The sequence below is a fragment of the Heterocephalus glaber genome, unplaced genomic scaffold, assembly GCF_053883595.1.
Source record: "Heterocephalus glaber isolate CG9 unplaced genomic scaffold, H.glaber_assembly_v1.0 deba00001481, whole genome shotgun sequence".
Classification (NCBI taxonomy): Eukaryota; Metazoa; Chordata; class Mammalia; order Rodentia; family Bathyergidae; genus Heterocephalus; species Heterocephalus glaber.
The window spans coordinates 32,759,129-32,780,277 of NW_028258317.1; the positions used below are offsets into that span (position 1 = coordinate 32,759,129).

The 21,149-nt window shown below is 38.6% G+C and overlaps 1 protein-coding gene across 5 annotated transcripts in view; it reads left to right on the plus strand.

Moving 5' to 3' along the window:
• Slc24a2 (solute carrier family 24 member 2) overlaps positions 1–21,149 on the plus strand; it is a 235,455-nt gene that overhangs the window by 127,271 nt on the left and 87,035 nt on the right. For 3 of the 5 annotated variants that reach the window (XM_004838341.4, XM_004838344.4, XM_004838342.4), the window contains exons 3-4: positions 18,389–18,427; positions 20,851–20,959. In XM_004838341.4, coding sequence (XP_004838398.1) covers positions 18,389–18,427; positions 20,851–20,959 — 148 coding nt within the window. The remainder of the gene's footprint in view (positions 1–18,388; positions 18,428–20,850; positions 20,960–21,149) is intronic. The other 2 variants (XM_021252901.2, XM_021252902.2) reach the window with 1 other exon arrangement.

A 21,149-nucleotide genomic window follows, 5' to 3' on the forward strand; every position in this document is an offset into this window, starting at 1 on the left:
TGGAAGTATTTTCATTCCCATCTGTCAGGGTTGATAAAGATTGATTTGCTCAGATCTCCTTGGTTTTATGAAACTGAAATTCTTGGCTAAAGCTTCTGAGAGATTCAGGATTCATTCAGAGATGGAAATTCCCATCTGGCTACCTGCCATGTCTGAGTTTAGAGAGCTAATTGCTCCACTTGCAGATCTAATAATTTGATATCCTGTATATGGGTATTGTGTGTCCATTGTTATCTTATTTAATTTGATAATTAAATAACTCTGTGAGATAGCTGTCATCTACATTTCACATGTGTAATTTCTGAGACTTAAAGCCCTCCCTCGTAACTAGCTGGAGGCCACAGATCTTCAAATTGGTAAAGCCAGGACCTTTTTAAATACTTATTACTCTGTAGTGCCATCCCATATCTTTCCCCTTTTTAATTATACTGTGTTTGACTTTACTACCTAAAATTAGAAATACACATATCAAAATAAAACTCATTGAGAAATAATTACTCTGTTATTATCGAAAATAAGCAAAATAGAGATTTCCTTAGATCCCTGAGCATGTTCAAATCCTTTCTTGTGGATCTCCAAAATAGGTAGGACAGGTAAAAAGAAAAGTATTAGAATCATCTGCCAAATGAACATCTATTAACAACAAAGATAAATTCCAATTACTAAGATTTGATTTCCCACAAAATTTTTAAAGAATGTGTATACTGGATAAATTGGGGCTCATTTGGGGGAAAGAACCTCTTCTCCCTCAGCTAAGCTTTCTCCAGTGAGCCAAGTCTGTGAATCCCAGAGTTTGAAGTTTCCTAATCCCCCCTGCCCTGGAACTCAGACCTGCAGGAAGACAGAACACCAGCTGTGGGCACCATCCTGAGAACAAAGCCTGGCTTTGATAGATACAACAGCTGGGGCTTTGGTCTGTCACTGTGCCTTGCTGAGCCTCTCTTTTCCCAACCATAAAATGGGGTGGATAATGCTTAGGAACTATAAATATTAAATGGGAGAATGCATTCAAATCAGGTTGTTCAAATATTAAGTGCTATGTATTTGTCTCTCACTGTACATTTTTCAGTAGAAGCTAGTACAAAATAAAGCAAGCAAGTTAACTACCCCACAGTCCAAACTGTCTTCACACCTTTATTATTCTTTTGCATTTGGGTATCCACATCTCTTTATAAAGCTAAAAGTGTGATGGGAAATGGTATCAGACACCGATTGCCGGGTATCTGGCTGTCCTTAGCCATCCAGTTGCTTCACTACTTTGAGCTCACTTCCTTCCAGCTATGAAACAGAGATATTAAGATGGTAGTCACTCTCCTAAAGCTATGACATAACTGCAGAAGAACCACTAAAGTGGTGCCCAGTATTTCTTTGAGACCTTATCTTACTCTCTTTGGTATTTACAAGAAAATGCATCTGATTCCACCACTTCCAGCACAGAGGAGGTGAGTCAATCCCAGCACCCAGGAGGAGGCTCCCAGGCCGCTATTCCACCGCTCTGAGCACAGAGGAGGTGAGCTGCATGGGTGCCAGCAGCACCCCCCCCCCAATAAAATGAGAAGACACGTAAACAAGCCTCAAAACCAGACTTCCAGATCACCTACACCAACGCCAAAGGGAACAGGATGAAACAAGCTGTTACTCAATCACCTGGACTCCCTGAACTGGCAACAAAAGAGGATCTGGGAAAAATGAAATCAGAAATAATTTCGCAAATAACAGCAGAGATTGTGCCCATAGTTGCAAGACATGACTAATAAATCTAGAGAGGACACAGATAAAAAAATAGTGGAGCTGAGGAACTTGATGGAATCCCAACATAGGAAACAAACAGAATCCATAAAACAGATACAAACACATTTCCAGGAGATTAAAAACTCCATTGAAAGCTTACACAGCAGAATGAGCCAATGTGAGGACAGAGTTTCAGATATAGAAGGTACAATTGCAATTAGTGACAAGGAAAAGAAAAATTGCTTTAAAATTGTAAGGGACCATGAGAAGTCAATCCAGCAGCTGCTAGACAATGCAAAGAAAAATAAAATAAGATTGATCAGAGTCAATGAAGAAACAGGAGAGAGTGCAGATGACATAAAAAACTTTTCACAGAAATGATGGCAGAAAACTTCCCAAGCAGGGGAAAAGAACTTGACATACAGATAAGTGAGGCATATAGGACTCCAAGTAGCTGTGATCAAAAAAAATCTACACATAGGCATATAATAGTTAGGATTCCAGAAACCCAACAGAAGAACAAAATTCTACAAGCAGTGAGAAAAAAGAAACAAATCACATATAAAAGAAAGCCCATTGGAATCACAGCAGACTTCTCAATGCAAACCCCCAAGGCAAGAAGAGCTTGGAGTGATGTATTTCAAGCCCTAAAGGAAAGCAGCCTCCAACCCAGATTGATGTACCCTGCAAAACTCTCTTTCAAAATTGATGGAGAAATAAGACACTTTCATGATAAAGAGCACCTCAGGAACTTCATAAATACCAAACCTGCACTCCAAAAAAGTTTAGACAATATCTTGGGAAAAGACAACGATGATCACAACCCCAGGAAACCCAGCAGAATGAATCCATTGGGCATGACAAATTAAACCCAAAGGGGGGAGAATCCAACAAAAAGAAAAAGTCATGACAATGATAAGTCAATACGTATCAGCTATAACCATCAATGTTAATGGTCTCAATTCACCATTCAAAAGAAATAGACTAGAGAATGGGTCAAGAAGCAAGATCCAACAATATCCTGCATACAAGAAACACATTTAATTCAAAAAGAAACTCATAGACTGAAAGTTAAAGGGTGGAAAACAATACTCCATGTGACAGGAACCAGAAAAAAAGCAGGAGCAGCTATCCTCTTTGCAGATCAAGTAGATTTCAAACCAAAATCTGAAACACTTCTGGTCCCAACAATTTCAGATAAGGGATAGTGAACTTATATGTATAAATCTATTGTGAACATGTGTTTTCATTCCACTTAAGTAAAAACTTAAGAACAGAACTGTTGGTTCTTAACAGTAATACAAGTAATTTCTATATTGTTTTCCAAAATGGTTTTATCATTTTACATTCACAGTAGCAGCATTCAAAAGTTCTAACTGGTTCACACCTAAACTGACATCTGTTCTTGTAAAACTTTTAACTACATCTCCCTAATGAGCATATAATACAATCTTGTTATTGCACTGATTAGTATTTTTCTGATTCTAGTGTTGCGCACCTTTCCTTGTGCTGTACTGGCTATTTATCATCTTCTTGTGTCTACTTTTTAATTGGGTTGTCTATTAATGAGCTGTAAGAGCCCTTTATAGGGCCGGGGATTTAGCTCAGTGGTTTCACCGCCTTGCTGCACAAGCGCAAGGACCCGAGTTTGATCCCTGGTACCAGAAAAATAAAAGAGTCTTTTATATATTCTGGCCATAGGTTATATGTATTATAAATATAGTCTGTTTAAGGACTACTTTTCATTTTCTTAATGATGTCATTTAAAGTTCTAAATTTTGATGGAATCTCATTTATCAATTTTTTTCTTTTAGACATCATGTTTTTTGTATCCTAGGAAATTCTTGCCTACCCTAAATTCATGAACATTTTCCCTTATAATTTCTTCTTAAAGTTTTATAGTTTTAGTCTTTCATATTTAGGTTCATAGATCTCTTCAAGTTATTTTTATATATGGAAATAAAGAGTTGAGGTTAATTTTTCATATACGGATACCAGGTGTTCTAGTACCATTTGCTGAAAACCCTATCTTTTCCTCTGCTCTTGAGTTGAGTTTATATTCTATAAAATGTTAATGTTAAATAATCTTTTAAAACTCAGTGGACCATATATGTGTGCTTCTATTTCCAGATTTTCTGTTTTATCCAATGATCTATATGTCTTTCCTTATGCCAACAGTGCCTTGATTACAGTAGCTTTAAAGGAAGTCTTAAAATTAGGTAATAAGGGCTAGGGATTTAGCTCAGTGGTGCCACCACCTGCCTCGCAAGCACAAGGTCCTGAGTTCGATCTCCGGTACCAAAAAAAAAAAAAAAAAAAAAAAGATAATGAATGTCCTCCAACACTTTTTTTTCTTTTTACTTTTCTAAGTCCTTTGTACTCCTACATAACTTTTAAATTTCAATATCCAATTCTTCACTTATAGCAAGTATACACAGACCTGAATTTTTATATATACTTTGTGTTTTCTAATCCTGCTGAATTCAAATACAAGTTCTAGGGGCTCCTAGAGATTTCTTAGTATTTTCTCTGTAGATGATCATTTCATCTACATACAAAGATTTTACTTATACCTTGCCAATCCTATACTAATTGTTTCTCTTTATTGCCAGACTATTTTGGTTTGGGCCTGTTTCAAAGTTTAATGGACAGACGAAGAGTACTCATATCTGCCCTTGTTCCCTACCTTAGGGAGAAAGCATTGTATCTTTTCCATTCATCTAAGGCATTTTTGCTAAAGTATGGAGTACATGTCTTATCCATTGAGAAGGTTCTGTTCTACTTCTAATCTCCTGATAGCTTTTACCATGAATAGCTGTAGAATTTAGTCCAATACTTTTTCTCCAACTACTGACAGGATCACATGGCTTTTTCCTTTTCTTTCCTTTCTTCCTTCTTTTCCCTTTCTCTTAAAATGATGACTTGTGGGGGTGGATCTTCCAGTGCTGAACCAAAACTGCCATCCCTATAATAAAACCACTTTCTACATCCTGCCAGATCTGACTTCTAATAGTTTGTTTTGTTAAACAAATTTTTATCTATGTTCATACTTTTTTCTTCTATTATCTTTATCCAGTTTTAGTGTTAGCACAATGTTGATTTACTAAAATGAGGGAAGAAGTGTTTCTTCTTTTTTCTGCTTCAAATGTTTGATATAATTCATCAGTTAAAATGTATACGAGCCTGTTGTTGTCATATAGGTAGGTTTTCAAGCTAGGAATATACTTTCTTTAATAGGTGCTATTCAAATTTTATATTTCCTCCAGAGTCAGTTTCATTAGTCTTCCAAGATACTTCTTAGAAGTTGTCAAATTTATTTCGAAAAGGATTTTTGTAATATGCTTTCTATATCCTTTTAAATTCTGTAAATTCTGTGGTAATGTCCTCTAAATTTTGATATTGTAATTTTAAAAATGTATAATTCATATTGTGTAACATGAAGAAAAAGTCTAAAAGAGTAGGGGAAGTGGGAGGGGTAGGGGAAAGGAAAGAAGAGAAAAAAAAATATGAGAAAGGAAAAAATGGAAACAAGGTCTTTGCAAATACAGAAGGGTGGAGCGGGTGAAGGGAGGGCAAGGGAAGGGGAAAAAAATAAGAACCAAGATACTCATGTAAAGGTACAAGATCCCAATGATGAATGTAACCATATTTTATATCTAAAATGTATCAATAAACTTAAGGAGGGGAAAAAAAGAAAATGCACCCATTTAACATATCAAGGCATGTAGAAAAGAGGCTTTTATCACTTTCCTCTCTCATTTGTTTGGGTTTTTCCAATTCCCCCTTGTGTAGTTTTTCAAGGTGAGTGTAATCACAGGTGTGTATTGCCCTCAAGTCTGCCAAAGCCTACAGAGGGGCAGCATTTTGAGGAGGGTCCCTGGGCCAGGGCATACTCCTAGCATCCTGCCCAGTCTGTGCCTACTGCACAGAGGCGGAGAGCCTGGGCTTTTCCCAGAGAAGTGCTCTGGCCTCTGGACTTGCTTTAACCAGTTGACAAGCATCATTTCCCCACAGGTCTGGTATATTTTTCGTTGTAAACTGAAATCCTGTCCAAAGATTCCAATATCACTGTAACCTAGTAAGGAGTAAACCTTCAGTGCTGACATCATAATTTAGCAGCATCAAGCTTGTGCCGTGAGACCTACAGAGTTTTCAGAATGATCCTAAGAGGTGCTCAGTGGCTAATTTGAGCCTTCAGAGCCAGCGGTACCTAAAAATAAAGCTTTTTCTGTGGATATTTTTGTATCATCTTCCCCTAATCCTCAACAGATTTCTAATTCCAACACTGACATAATGCTGACTCTCTGGCTGAGCCAATGGCCCTGGCTGTAATGCTGGTGCTCCCTGCCCCGTGGACAGTAACCCCACTGGGCTTCCCGAATGCACCTTTTCCACTTCTGTGAGGCTGCATCTGCTTTCAATTACATATAATCCCGTTGTGCTGCTGACAGATAACAGATAAGATACAGCTCCCGTCTAGAGCCAGAATTTTTATTTTAAAGCTAGACTTTCAACGGTCAGTCTATTACTCCTTCACCAGTGAGAAGGGAACATTATCCTTACTTAAGGACAGATCTCAATTTCATCTCATTTTTCTGTTTCATAAATCACATCTTTATAAGATTAGGATTCGTGACATTGAAAATAATAGTTTATTTTTAAAATCATGTACTTTTTATTCAAAGCAAACCTAATGACAAAACCTGTAGATTTCCTTAAGTAGTTCTATGAATATTAGATGACTTTGGTTTTCTACATAAATTTTGCTATTCTGCATGGAAGGTGAATTCAGTGTCTTGCTTTTTGCATCTGGGAGATGCAAAGCCTTGGACTAGAGAAGTATCACCATGAAGAGCAGATAGTTTCAAGTTAGACTGCCTGTGTTTCAGTCCCACCTGTATAACTTCAAATAAGTTACTTAATCTCACAAGGCCTTCTACCCTGAATCTATAAGATGGCCATAAAGGCAACTGAACAAAGAATGGACCATGGCCAAAATCAGATCATATATTATATTACCTTGATCTGATCATTACATCTATAAACATACTGTGCCCCATAAACATATGCAATTACTATGTCAATTAAAAATAAAAATTTATTTAGAAGGGCCAAGGATTTAGCTCAATGGTTCCACAGCCTGCCTCGCAAGCACAAGGTCCCAAGTTCGATCCCTGGTACCAAAAAAAGAAATTAAAAAATACATTTAGAAAAAAGGAAAGAAATACATTTCTCAAATATCCAAAGGCTAAACAGAATAAAACATAAAAAAAATCAGACCTTACACAAAAATTGATTCAAAATGGATCACAGTCTAAAATGTAAAACATAAACTTTTTTTAAAAACTGGAGAAAATCTTTAGAATCTATGACTAGGCTCAGAGTTTCTAGAATTGCTACCAAAATCTAATCCATAAAAAGGAAAACTGATATACCAGATCAAAATTAAAAACTTGTGCTAAATGAATGATCATAGTTAGAGAATTAAAAGACAAACTACAAGCAAGGAGAAATACTTATCTGACAAGACTCATATTAGAATATGCAAGGAGCTTGTAAAACATGACACAAAAAACCAATCCAATTAGAAAGTGGACAAATGGTATGCCTAGACATTTCACTGAAGGTCTACAAATGGCAAATAAGCATATGAAAAGATGTTCAGCATCATAAGCTATTAGAGAAATGCCCATTAATACCACAATGAAGTATCACTGCACCTATGAGAATGGCTAAAATAAAACGAAATAATACCAAATGCTGGCAAGAATTCAAAAAAGCTTGATGACTCACATTTGCTGGTAGGAATGTAAAAATGGTACAGCTACTCTGCAAAGTAGTTTGACAGTTACTTTTAAAACTAAAAATAAAATTTGGGCTGGGGATTTAGCTCAGTGGCTCCACCACCTGCCTCACAAGCGCAAGGAACCGAGTTCAATCCCCAGTACAAAAAAAAATAAATAAATTAAATTAAAAATAAAATTTGAAAAAGAGCTGGGGATTTTAGCTCAGTGCAAAAGCCTTGTATTCAATCCTCTGTGCCACAGAAAATAAAATAAAGTAAAATGAAACTAAGAGTGACCTTATCATATGACCCAGCCACTTCACATTCGGGCATAGTAATAGATAACTTATGCTTACCCAGAAACTTGTACATGAATGCTCAAAACAGCTTTATGGACAATAACCCCAAACTGGAAGCTATTCAAATGCCCCTTGATGTGTGGGTGATCAAACTATGTATACCCATACCCTGGAACACTGCTAACAAAAGGAACAAACTGGTGATACATACAACTTGGACGAACCTCAAGGAAATTACACTGAATAGAAAAAGCCAATTTCGAAAGTATACATACTACACCTTTAGTTCCATTTACATCACATCTGTGAAATAACCATAGAGATGGATAACTCTGTCTGGTGGCCAGGAGTCAGAGATAAAGAAAAGGAAAAGTTGTGGAGACTTAACAGGAGAGCACAAGGAAGTGTGTGGACAGTGCATTTGCAGTGTGCTGACCTAAAACTGCTCATGTGGCTCAATGGCACGAGCTTTACACACTCTCCATGAGCCAAATCAGTGCACGTATAGCTGGTGAATGTTGACTTCCTAGTTTTGTGCAAGATGTATTACTGTGAGGGAGACTTGGCAAAGGGGGCATAGGATTTCTCTGTGCATTTTTTAACTACATGTGAATCTATAATTATTTCAAAATTAAACTTTTTTAGTGTTTTCTAATAACACCTGCCACCTAGGATTGTGAATGGGCGTTTAATGTATCTCCAGTGTAGTTGGTGCTCAATAGATGCAAGAAGCTGCTGCTGTTGCTATGTAGTTGAAGGACCTGTCTCAGAAGAGAGGCATAAGCTAGAAGATCACCTCCACCCTAGCAAGGATGGGGCTGTGGGCGCAGTATAGTGTCCCTGTACCTAGGACAGGATAGCACTATGAGGTGCTAAATCAGCATGATGAACAGTGAGTCATTTTGAAGATCCCATGAAGGATGATGTTTGAAAAATGGAGCAAAAGGGATGATGTAGTGATATCCAGGGTAGGACACAAATTAAATACTGTAAATGGTGATTTTAGCTGGACTGCCTGCTAGGAAAAAGGACGGAGAGCAAGTAAGCCGAGATGTTGAAATTTAGTTTGAACCTGAACATGACTCACCTGGAATAACTGTCCTCAGCTCTAACCCCTTGGCTCATCCTTCCCTGCACTGAACTTTTCCAAAACTCCCGAATATGCTATGGTCAGTGCCCAGTGGCACTGTCCTCCACCATGCTGCAAGTGGCCCTATGGCCTTCAGCCCTTTCACTCACAAAACAAACAACTGTGACCAAACTCACCTCTGCCATTAGTAGTAGTATTGCAGATCCAGCTGGGCCACCAAAGGAAGATTGGTTCTCTCAGGTTAAAGGACCTGGCGGTAGCATCTGAACACAGGATCCCAAGGACCACACCAGAGGGTTTTTGAATGATGCTGCCCTGTACCAGCCCTTGATCCAAGCACCTCAACTCTTTTTTGCCTCCCGGTGAGATTCCTGCCTATTTGAGCCTCCTCGTTCCTTGCAAAGCTCTAGTCCTACCACTAATAACTAACAGCCCCAAGATCTCAGCGGGGAATGTAGCTCAGTTGCACCGTGACTGCCTCGAAAGCACAAGGTCCTGAATTCAATCCCAGGTATCAAAACAAAAAGCAAAACCAAGAACTCTGTTTGCTGAGTATCTGTGAGATGCCAGCACAATGGTAGGCAAAATATGAAATATAAATATATGTACTACTATAAGACACTTTTGCTTAAGAAGCTTACAGTTCCAGCAAAGTGGACAGTTGGTGGACACACATACACACACAATCAGAAATATTGTGAAATGCTGGTTCTAACTAAAACAGAAGTTCAAAGAAGAAAAGTTCAATGTGCTTGCATTTCCACAAATACGAGAAAATAGTGGCCCCATCAAAGCACACATCTGTGTTACCTGGGATAGGAATGATTAAAGTAGTGACTCATTATTATCAAAAGCCAAAAGGAAAGTGACACAAGTCAGTGTTAGACTGAGTAGATGCTCTTTGCGTCCAGCCCTATAATAGATGAGCATATGGGGTCATTAAAAAATTTAAGACCTGATTCAACTTATTTATTGAGCATCTAATACCACTATGGTAGGTACTGTGGGATAATGTGAAATGAAATAGGCATGTTCTGTGCCCTCAGAACAGTTCTCAGTAGTGCAAATGAGAGAGATGAGATAAATGATACAAAAGGACGAGCTGGAGAGGAAATGGAAGGATGCGCCGAGTGAGCGAAGTGCAGAAGTAGCCAACAGTGTGTGAAATGAGCACAGCTCCATCCCACTTTCACAAGTCATCTCCATGTTAGGAATGATTTTAGCTTTCTCTCAGCCTCTCTTGGGGAGAGAAAAACAGGCCAAAGAGTGAGAGTGATTAATACCACTCAATACATTTTCAACAGAAAATCTCACATTTGATGCTTGTACCTTTCATTGTTTTCTTCAACTTTACTTACATTTACATTTATATTATTAAATATTTAAATTGAATTACATGATACTCATTTGCTTCCTGGTAACTAGCAATGAAAAGAACACTAGATTCTAAAACTAAACTCGGCAAATGTGGCGCCTGTATTTTTGTGCATTTATGGATATTGTGTCACGGTCATACAGGCACTGATACGGTGCTGATAAAGTTTCCAGGATCAGAAGTTAGAACATGAAGAATCAATATGAATATTAATGAACTTACATTTTTATATCTAGAAGACCATAAATATGAAAATTTACATACTATTTGTGAAAATCACTACATTCATTACATTATACTCAACTTGTAGTCTTTTCTTCTCTTTTGATCCCAGGACTTCTTATTTTTTTTCATCTCTTAAGTCTATGAAAGATTTTTAAAAATTAGCAAGAAATATTGAGAATGTTATCAAAAATTAAATTACACTTAAATTTTATCAGTTTCAAGATACGCTTCAAATATGTAGTTCTCTTTGCTCATTGAATTTTGCTAAATATTAAGTTTATAATTGTTTAGTCATAATCATACATGGTCCTCTATATTTTTAATAGTTTTGACTAGCCTCTCTCCAAACAAGAATACATGCCAAATTCGGGATCAATAATTATAAAATATTATTACCAACATGATGATTAATTCACTTAAATATAACACTTAACTTTATGTGGTCTAACTACTACCTACATTTTCTGTCCAGTTAATTTTATCATACTGATATTCTGGAATATGAGATTCATAAGGACAAAGATTTTAGTCAAATTGATCACACCCAAATCCCTAGAACCTAGGAGAATGCCTGACAGATAGTCAGTGTGTAATTAGTATTATCAAATAAGTATTGGTAAATGAACAAATGAATGGATTTTCTTTATTCAAAAACTTGCTAGGGCTGGGGATTTAGCTAAGTGGTTCCGGTGCCTGTCTCACAAACACAAAGTCCCAAGTTCAGAGTCACCAATGATACTTTGAACATGGGGAATGATTATTTAATGTTTTTAGCTTACCATTTCCTTGATACAAAGAAACAGCAATGACCAAGTGTCAGAAATTAATTGAAGACTAGATCCAAACAAACTACATACAGAGTAGTATATCTTGGCTACCAGATAAATGGCACCACCAGGGCCACTCTGTTACCACCTGCTGCCAAGCTGTCAGTTCCTGATCCAAGTCAGCTTCACGTATGGAGAAACTGACTTGCAGTGTGACTGGAATCTGTGCCACTGAAAGATCAAAACTAGTGCCTCTGTGAGCTTCAAGAGACAGAAATAACAATAAAGAATCATGACAATTATAGGTGAGTCTAAATAATAATGCTGGAAGAGTCAAAAGATAAGAAAATAATCTCACACTTTCTCTACTCCCCAGATCTAGCTTTTTGTACCAAATGAGCACAAATAAAATCTGTCATTAATTCCCAACAATTAATTGCCAACTGTTTGGCTTCCATTGGAATTCAAAGCTTATAAATGGTTCTTAATCTTCTTACTGTATTTGGAGTCATATTGCCTGCAACCACGCTAGGAAAATTCCACTTTTCTTTCCAACTCTTAGGGAAGCTCTGATCCCAACTGTCTGAGTTTACGTCCCAGTTCTGCCAGCCATATGGCCTTGGACAAATTGCCTGCCTCTCGTCAGCCTCTGGGGCCTCATGTATTAAAGGGAGTAGTTATACCTGTAATGCCTATTGTTATGCAGCTTCAGTGCAATAGTATATAGTGAACTTTCTATAAATATCACCTATTATTACTAGAATCTGCCTCATTTGCTATAAATTACTCAGTTTGTCGAGCACCAACATTTGTTAGACTTTTTAAAAACACATCCTCTTAGTCATTGTTTCCTTAGAAGTAAGGCAATGGAGATTTAGTAGATGGGTGCATCTTAGGTTTCTATAGTCAAAAGAAATTTGTGTGACCAATGCCAGAACACTGCTAACAGATTGTTTCTGATTGGAATATCAAATGTGTTCATTAGCAATTGTGAGAAGTGCTCAACAGTACAATAAAGTATATCAGCAACATCTGGATCTTTCATGGGACTGTGAGAGATAGCAGTGGTAGATGGGTTGTTAATTCCTAAATTAAATGAATTAACACTGTTGCTTAATATCCTGAGAGCAGAGCAGCCTTCGGCCCTTCCTGCTTCTCTCTGTCTCCATTTACAAAATGGGGATTGGTGTCTTCTATGCACCTACTTAATAAGAAAGATTAAATTGTCCTTAAGAAATGGACTTAAATAATCACCATGATTATTAATTTAGCCAGTGAAACGAGCAGCTAGGGAGCTTGGGTTATGGCACAGAAGCACATGCTCCTGCTTCTGCCTGAGCTGCCTGACTCGCCCACTGCATTCCTCATAGTCAGACAGGGACCACGAAAGGCACAGAGGCAAGTTGTCTTCTTATGGCTCTTGCAATTTCTGGCATTGAGGAAGCTGTCTGGAGGAGCTAGGTGTGGAGTACACCCAATATAGCATACCAATTCTGTGAGACACATGTAAAGAACTCCTATTTAAAGATTTGTGCTAATTCCCCAGTGGAATACACAAGATGATAATTTGAGGCAGGCAGTGGAACCACTGAGCTAAATCCCTGGCCCAAGATGATAATTTGAGATGCAATAAGAAAATATTAGGACTTCTATTTTTATCTTCTACTGTACTTTTATCTTTTCATAAAGAGGAAAGAAATTAGTCCATGTTTACTTAGGGTTGATAGTAGCACATAGATGGGATAGACAGAGGTTAGATGAGTAGATTAGAGAGATAAATAGATGATAGAAAGAAAGGAAGAGAGATGGATTCACAGTGAAAGTTACTGGTTCCAAATGTTTCTGAGAATGGTGTGTGATACATGAAGCTTGGAGACACTGATCATACACAGTGTGTGTGTCTGACGTCTCAGCACTGGCCCAGGTGCGCATGCTCACACTTCCCTCCATGCTCACCTTACTGATGATTCCCAAATTGTGTCCTCAGCAGTCTTAGCATGGGTCCCAGTGAACCTCTCATCTCACCTGTTGTGAATGTCTGCCCTTTTGTGGGGTAAACTTTGCCAAGTTATGAAAGGGCCTTATTTCATCCTATAGCCAAATCATGAATTTCAGCAGTGCTGTCAGGAGCTTGCACTGCATGGACATGTTCAAGGTCTCACAGGCATCCTTAGACAGCCTGGATTCCTGGATGCTAAAACCTCTAGTCCAGAATAGGTCCAGGGACAGAAAAATGCTCCATCAAAATCTGAACTCATGACTGACCTGCAGCCTTCCTGGTACAGATTTTCCCTCTATTTACCCACAAGCAGCATCATAATGAGTGAAAGTGTTGACTAGAAACCCAGGAATTTCAGAATTTATGTCTTAGTTTCTTTCTTTAGGAATGTGCTTAATCTCTCTTCACTTTATGTTTTAGGAAATGTGCCAAGATGTTGTAGTAGCAAGGGAGAAGAGATGGATCTCTAAGGGGCGGGCAGGGCTTTTAGTTTCAAGTAGGAGGCTTTGCATCCTTCATCATATCTTCCCAGTAAGCTTTGAGAAATATTCATCTTTAATCAGGAGAAACATTTTGAATGTTTTCATTTATTACAGATGAGTGTTTTGAAAGAAAAAGGAAATGTTATTTCACATTCCCATGTTAATTTTTCAATGAAAAGAGCCAATCAAGTTGTCCATCACCCAACCTTCCTAAATTCTAGACATTAAAATTAATGTCAATTAAACATTGGTTAATAATTTTAATCACAGGCCTATTTTTTTGGATCACATTTATGACATGTTTTTAATTTTTCTTCATGGACTCTGTTGTGCTTCTGGGACTTCTGGCATTGTTAATTTAACCACATTTCACAAGACTTGGGAGAAGGTTATGATGAAAGAAGTTAGTGTTTGTTGCTGAGCTTTTCTAACAAAGTGCTTGTCTTTCCTCTGTGTCTGATGCCAAATCAGTGACCAGGAAAACTGCCCCCTATTTTCACACTTGCTCTTCGGCATATGAGATCTCCATGGGGATGCATTTGATTATGTGATTTGCAGATATCACTTAGCGGGCAGAGGGAACCGTAGGCATGCTAATGTCCTCTTACTGAGTGACCTGTGTGACATTTGACTAATTTTCATGGGTGGAAGGGTAAGAATGAGGTTCTGTATCTTTGGTAAAGCTCTATACAAATTTACACTGAAACTACAATTTAGATTCAGCAAAAGCATTTTTCAACCAGTGGCTTTCCAGGGTTAAGGAAAAGAGACAAAGGACTTGAGGATGATTTATATCACTAAAAATTTCTTCCAGATCGTTTATATTTTTATCAAGAAAAAAAAATGGAGCACTTTCAAAACAGTTATCAGATAAGTAGCAAAATTCCCATGTAGAATTGGTATTTCTACCAGGAAGGACAACAGGTATTATTGGCATCATTCCATTTGCTCAGTTTAAGCAGAGTCACTACATGATTAACTCAGAGTAATTAGGGAGGGGCTGGTCTGAGCTGAATAGAGAGTCAGTTGCAGAGCACCTTCTTGTAAGTAAAAGATGCGCTATGTGCATTCTGGCCTGGCAGAAGCCCTGCTGTCCTGCCAGGTGGGGATCGGCACTGGTGCCAGAGCCTAGCCAGTGCACTGTATAAATTATTTTAATAATCCTCAGGAATTGCTGTGTGTGCTACAGAATAGCTTAACAAAGTTTTCCTATAACTGCCAGACCCTTTGAACTGTGCATCAGGAATTGGGCTTTCACATTTGTATAGCTCAGATTAATAATACTTTGGTGCATAGTCATGTAATAAATAATAATAGATGGTTTTTTAATTGGATAGTATAATAATGGATGACAGTAAATTCAAGGAATTAAAAAATAAAACACATAATAAGAATGCCAAAAAGAGGAAGGGGAAGTGGGAGGGGTAGGGGTAAGGAAAGAAGGGAATGGAATTAATATGAGAAAATGGAAAAATGGAAACAAAATCTTTGTAAATAGGAATGGAAGGGTTGAAGGGAGGGCTGGGCAAGGGTGAAAAATAAGAACCAAGAGAGACTATGTAAAGGTGCAAATTTCCAATGATGAATGTCATTATATTGTATGCCTAAAATGTACCAATGATTAGAATGAATAATCGATAATGCAAAATAGGTAGAAAAGGTCCAAAGGGGTAGGGGTAGTGGTAGGGGCAGGGGAAAGGAAAGAAGGGAAAGGAAAAATGCTGAGAAATGGAAAAAAATGGAAATAAAGTCTTTGTAAATAGGGAAGGGTGGAGGGGGTGAAGGGAGGGCTAGGAATGGGGAAAAAATAAGAACCAACATGCATCATGTAAAGGTACAAGTTCCTAATGAGAAATGTAAATGTGTTTTATACCTAAAATGTACCAATAAAAGAATTTAAGCAGTAAAAAAAAGAATGCCAAGATTCATCCTTAAAGTCTTGTTAATCTTCTTTTGAAGAAGTTGTCTTCTTTAACATCCAGAAGAATAAACTTGTAGATATTCAGTGGCCCTGAAAATAATCTCACAACACCAAGGCCAACCCCGAACCCATTGGCTATACACATTAAGACTGTTTCTGTTACCGTCCCCCATTGCGTGCAGTGTAATTAAAACCCTTTTACAATTGAATTCCTAACAAAATCAATAGCACATTGCAGGGCTTCGAGGCTGCTTCAGGATTCAGTTACAGCAAGCCTAAGTCAAGTGAGGATCAGGAATTATCGGTAAATGTGGGTGAGCCCCCGAAAATGGGCAATTACCATTGTATGTCACACAGGGCTACATAAAAGGAAAGCAGAGAGGCATTTTAAATGGCCTCGACTGCCATTCATGTGTCACCTAAATTTACATGCTGTAGCCTGATGTATATTCATGTCTGCAAATCACAGTCAAAAGAAAACTAATGATATCAACTTCTGTTGACATTAAACAGTGGGAAATTCTGTAAAGGATTTCAGACCCATCTCTGTACTTCGTTTTTGCTTTGTAGAATCTATGTACAAGGTGTTTTCCTTCAATTTACTGTATTTTATGATCCCCCTAGCTTTGAGGAAAAGAAGGAAGTCAGTGGAATAGGTATTTTTTCTTTCTTACAGACCAAAAGACAGGTTTGAATGTTTTCTTCTTTCCTAAAATAATTTCCTTAAATATAATTTTTAAAATTTGAACTCTCCACTGGTGATTATTTTTGCTCTTCTGAAGCCTCCCCCTTCAGGTTTCATCCTGTTCCTTCAGGTTCTGTGGTGTCCCTGGACTGTCAATCCCAGCTCATGATTATTTGTCTCCCGTTTAGCCACAAGGTGCAGATTTGCTAGCTGAAAGGCGTTCTCTGACAGTTACTCCGGATGTATGTCCAAAGGCTTAGCCGGCTGCACTGGAAAATTTCCCTAGAGGATTATTCTGTAGAATGTGCGGTCATTCATTGAGCTGTCTGATGTGGAAGGAGTGAAAATGAAAGGACCTACCACGGAGAAGCAGGCCCGTAAGGCCCTTTCAGGGCAAAGAAAACCAAAGGACATTTTCTAGTCCACTCCAGTTTTGAAGCATATTCTGGGAAGTAGGGTATCAAGGGATATTTTCTTATTGGTATTTTTTTGAGAAGTCATTGAGAGAGCCCTAAATCAGGAGCTGAAGGCAAACTGAGTGATGCCCACGGGCGTGCTCAGAAATGACCACCAACCCAGAGTCCTCCATCTGCCCAACACTCACAGGTTTTTCAGAAGTCTATAACAGTATTTGGAACTAGAAGGGAAAATGTATTGTAATGATTCCAAAGTTTAAAAAAATACAATTCTACAAAAATCAATATTATTAGTTTAATTGAATAACTGCAAAATATTTAATATCAGCCTCAGTAAGTATTAGATTTACCCTTTGTAAAAATTCTGTTACATGTGAAAACAAATTGTGGATTCAGTTTTCTCACTTTCCAAGGTTTTGAGGAAGTTATTTGTAAATTAAAGCCAGTGATTTAAAATTCAAAATTATAAGAAACCTGTCCATTTTTTACACAGGAATGTATATTTTGTGTGGGATGTGGGCGTGTTCTTAACATTCTTTATATGACATGTGTGGTAGGACCTAAAAAAAGAGCCTGCAGCTCTTGAAGGTTTTAAAACAGCTCTGCACCTGTCACTGCTCTTCCAGGTATATGATCATTCCTGCAGGTGCACATCTGTTCAGCCAAGAGCAGAGAGGACAGAGTACAAGACAGGGAGAGAGGGTCTGGCTTGTTCCTCTGGAAGGACCCTGAGAGTAGGTAAAATATAAGAGCAGTCGTTTCATCCAACAGGAGGAAATGCACAAGGCCTTCTGCATTGCTGGAGAGATCACCGGATGGTGCCTGGGTTCTCTTTGAGTTGGGAAGCAAAGCCATCACGTTGGATCACATCGGTAGAATTCCAGTGTCCCCTTATCTTAGTTGTGTTCTCTCTGAGCAGATAACCAGATCCTCATGTGCTCTCGTGTTCTAACAAACCTTTCCAAGTTAGACAGAGATTTCCATTTTTTTAGAACAGAAAATTCAGCGTGGCAGGGACAGGAGAAAAGGAAGATTCCCTGGATTTCACGTGTGATCATCCTGGTCTTTAACTTGGTGGCCTGACTTGTTCAGTTTTTATTCTGTTCATTATACATGGGGAGATGAATACTGATTCCCTCCAATGCATGGAGAGCAATACTTCCATACAATCACATCCTCCCAACAATAAGCACTAATACACTAATTCCTGCAGAATTCTTTCTTTGCATATACTAAAGTATTATTGATTTATTTTTATGAGGTGTGATGATGCTTTTAAAATATTTTTCAGTTACCAATGTATCTTAGATGTTTTTTATTTCAGTACATATGAATTACCTCTTTCACATTGATGACCACCTGGTGTCCCACTGCATAGCTGGGCCATAATTGATTTCATTGACCCTTTAGCTTTGACCTTTCAAGAGAATGGATCATGTGCCAAAATAGACCATTGTATACTGGCTAGAAATATGTTTTGGCTTAACTTATCCCAGGAGCAGAAAGGACCAAATCTTTCTCTTTACTGATGTTAGTTATTAAATGTAAACCCTATATGTTTTTGTCATTTATTTATTTGTTTGTTTTTGTTTTTGCCTTTTCCTCTTATGCAGTCATCTACAGCCAGGGACAAGGATGAACCAGCTCTCCCGGTAGGAAGCAGTGGCCCTGTTGCCTGCTCCTGTGCCTGTGGGAAGGGTGGGGCGGGTGGGAGGTGGGGACCTGTGCCGGGCAGATGGTCTTCTCCCTTGGAATACATATCTGGGTCAGTCCACTGGGCTGCATGTATACTCTGTCCTACAATTAGTTACGCTGAATTCGGACGTTCACTGACATGTTATTTTTGGTCCTAAGTTTCAAAAGTTTGAATTCTCTCTTCCATTGGGTATAAACTATTATAGGAGTTGAAAGAGTGAGAAATTTCCATATTACATTCCAAGGGATGTTGAGTTGATACTTGGGGAGAGTGTGGAATCTAATGCTTGACAATTGTTTTCTTTGTTTATCTGCGTGCACACACCTTTTGATTGAAAATTTCTTTTGTACTCATCAAAAGAAATGTTGCATGAGGCCTGTATATTCAATGTATGCATAATGCCTGAGAGAATGCTTTAAGTTCTCCTATAGAAAGAATCTGATTTGATGAAGATACCCACAGCAGAGTTCTTCCACTTTCCCAGAATAAGGACCGTGGTAACAGTGGCTATGATGAGTTATTAACTACAAACACATCTCTGCTTCCTGTTCAGTCAACACATCACATTTCAGATTGTGCAACCTGGCAAGGAAATTAACTAAATTTTGTGTTCAACCATCAGTGATTACATTTCAGCTCTATTCAGACTTCCTAACCTTGCTTCTAAAATATTTGAACTTTAATCACTTGAATCCACTGTGACTAAATAGCACAATGCATTTTAAAATATTACAGGCTTTTAATGCTAAAAGAACTAGTAGTAATGAAGATACTTACAACCTGGTCCTTGTCCTTCCTCCTGTAATGCTCAGAGCAAAGAAATAGATGCTCATTGAGAGCTCATAGGCTATGCCAAATACAGTACCAGGCAAGAACCTCCATCTCTTCCCTTGAAGGGCTCATGATCTCCTTCACCTCTGAAGCACCAGTACTCCCCTCTGATTCTTCTTTGAACCCTGTTGAGTTGGGAATATAATTTTTAGTAAACCATCAATTAATAAAATCACATGAAGAAAGTCAGATTTTTCCATATATCTCATACTGAAATTTACTCGTCTTTCAAGCTAACCATGGGTTTCATGTTTGCCACCAAATGTTTGGACCATGATTGTTAATAAATATTTTCTAAAATAAGGAATGCATGGTCAACAGTTTGAAGACACTGCCCAAGTGAATCAGCCTAATCAGATTTCTTCAGTGTAGATGTAGTGGTCTAATAAGGATGAGTTCCAGGGAAAGAGCACTTTCCAGATACAGAGTCTCTAATGGGATCTTTGATGGGAAGCCCCTGTGGTTTAAAGTATAATAGAATATTTGGGGGAATCCAGGAATGTAGATGGTTGGAAGATGTAGTGGAAAATAGTATTTTATTTTTATCTGATATTTCACATTAAGCTTTTGAACCAAATTTCAATAGAAAGCTTGGCTCCCTCTAAGCATCTTGCCCTGTGACAAGCAGCATAGAATTGGCAAAGGGAAAAAAGCAGTTTCTATTTAGGATGAAAATCTGTCAAAATATGCTGGGTTTGGGATGGAGCTTTTTTAAGACTGTTTGCTTTTGAAGATAAAAGAGTCTTGGGGTAACTTCATCTTCAGGTGCACATTGGTCCTCTCTCACATCTCAGTTCCATTTGTTTGTGCCAAGGGGCCCACCATGAAGCCAGGTGGGTGCTCCATGGGCTCGTGATAGGAAGCTGCATTTCTCAGACGTCACTCAGTCAGACCACAGTGCTTCCAGGTGGGCTTGTAGCCCCAGGGTGGAGAGCAGACTCCACCAGAGATGAGCAAGATGATCCTTTAGAACACAAGAGGAAATATTAGTGCCTCTGGTGTCTACTTTCTGTACTCTTTAAAAAGTGTTTTAGATGCTTGTATTTTAGCGTGTATGTCTACACACATATGGATATTGATGTAGATAGAAATATATACTCAAAGATTGCACTAAGAAGATGTGTAACTCAAAATGCTTAGAGAATACCCACTAGGTCAGCAAGCCTCCTTGAGGAAAGCAGATCTGAGATCCACGCCTGTGTTACACACTTTTTGTCTGTGTGACATGGATACCTCACTTCACTTCTCTGAAGCGAGGTTTCCTCATCCATCTAAAGTAACTACTAAGAATCAGATAGGAATGATGTGAAGCATGTAGTGCATTGCCTGGCATTTACTAAGTTCTAACAAATTGGAAGCAGTGATTTGTTGGTAGGAAAAGATGTGAGCCATTTCCTCTGGAGGTTTGAATGTGCTATGAAAATCTGTGGTCTGGGAGTGCACGGCCGTGTGTCAGAGTGGGTGACCAGCAGACGAGGTGAGCGTCTGATCTCAAATGCACTTGCCACTCACTGCTGAAAGTAATGACCTCTTTGTTTCTCCACTCAGGCCAAGCCGCGCCTCCAGCGAGGCGGAAGTTCTGCCTCCCTCCACAACAGTCTCATGAGGAACAGCATCTTCCAGCTTATGATCCACACGCTGGACCCCCTGGCTGAAGGTAAAAGTCAGGCCTTGGTTGGGAGCTTGTTGGAGGAGAGAGTGACGCAGGCTTTGCTGTTGTCACACGAGCCTGCTGGCCTCCTCTTGGTTAGCATCTGCAAGAGGAGGCCCTGAGCCTTTGTCACGCTTTATATGTTGCAGTTCAGTTCGTGATGGGCGGTTCAGTGCCATGAGTAGGACATGAGGCC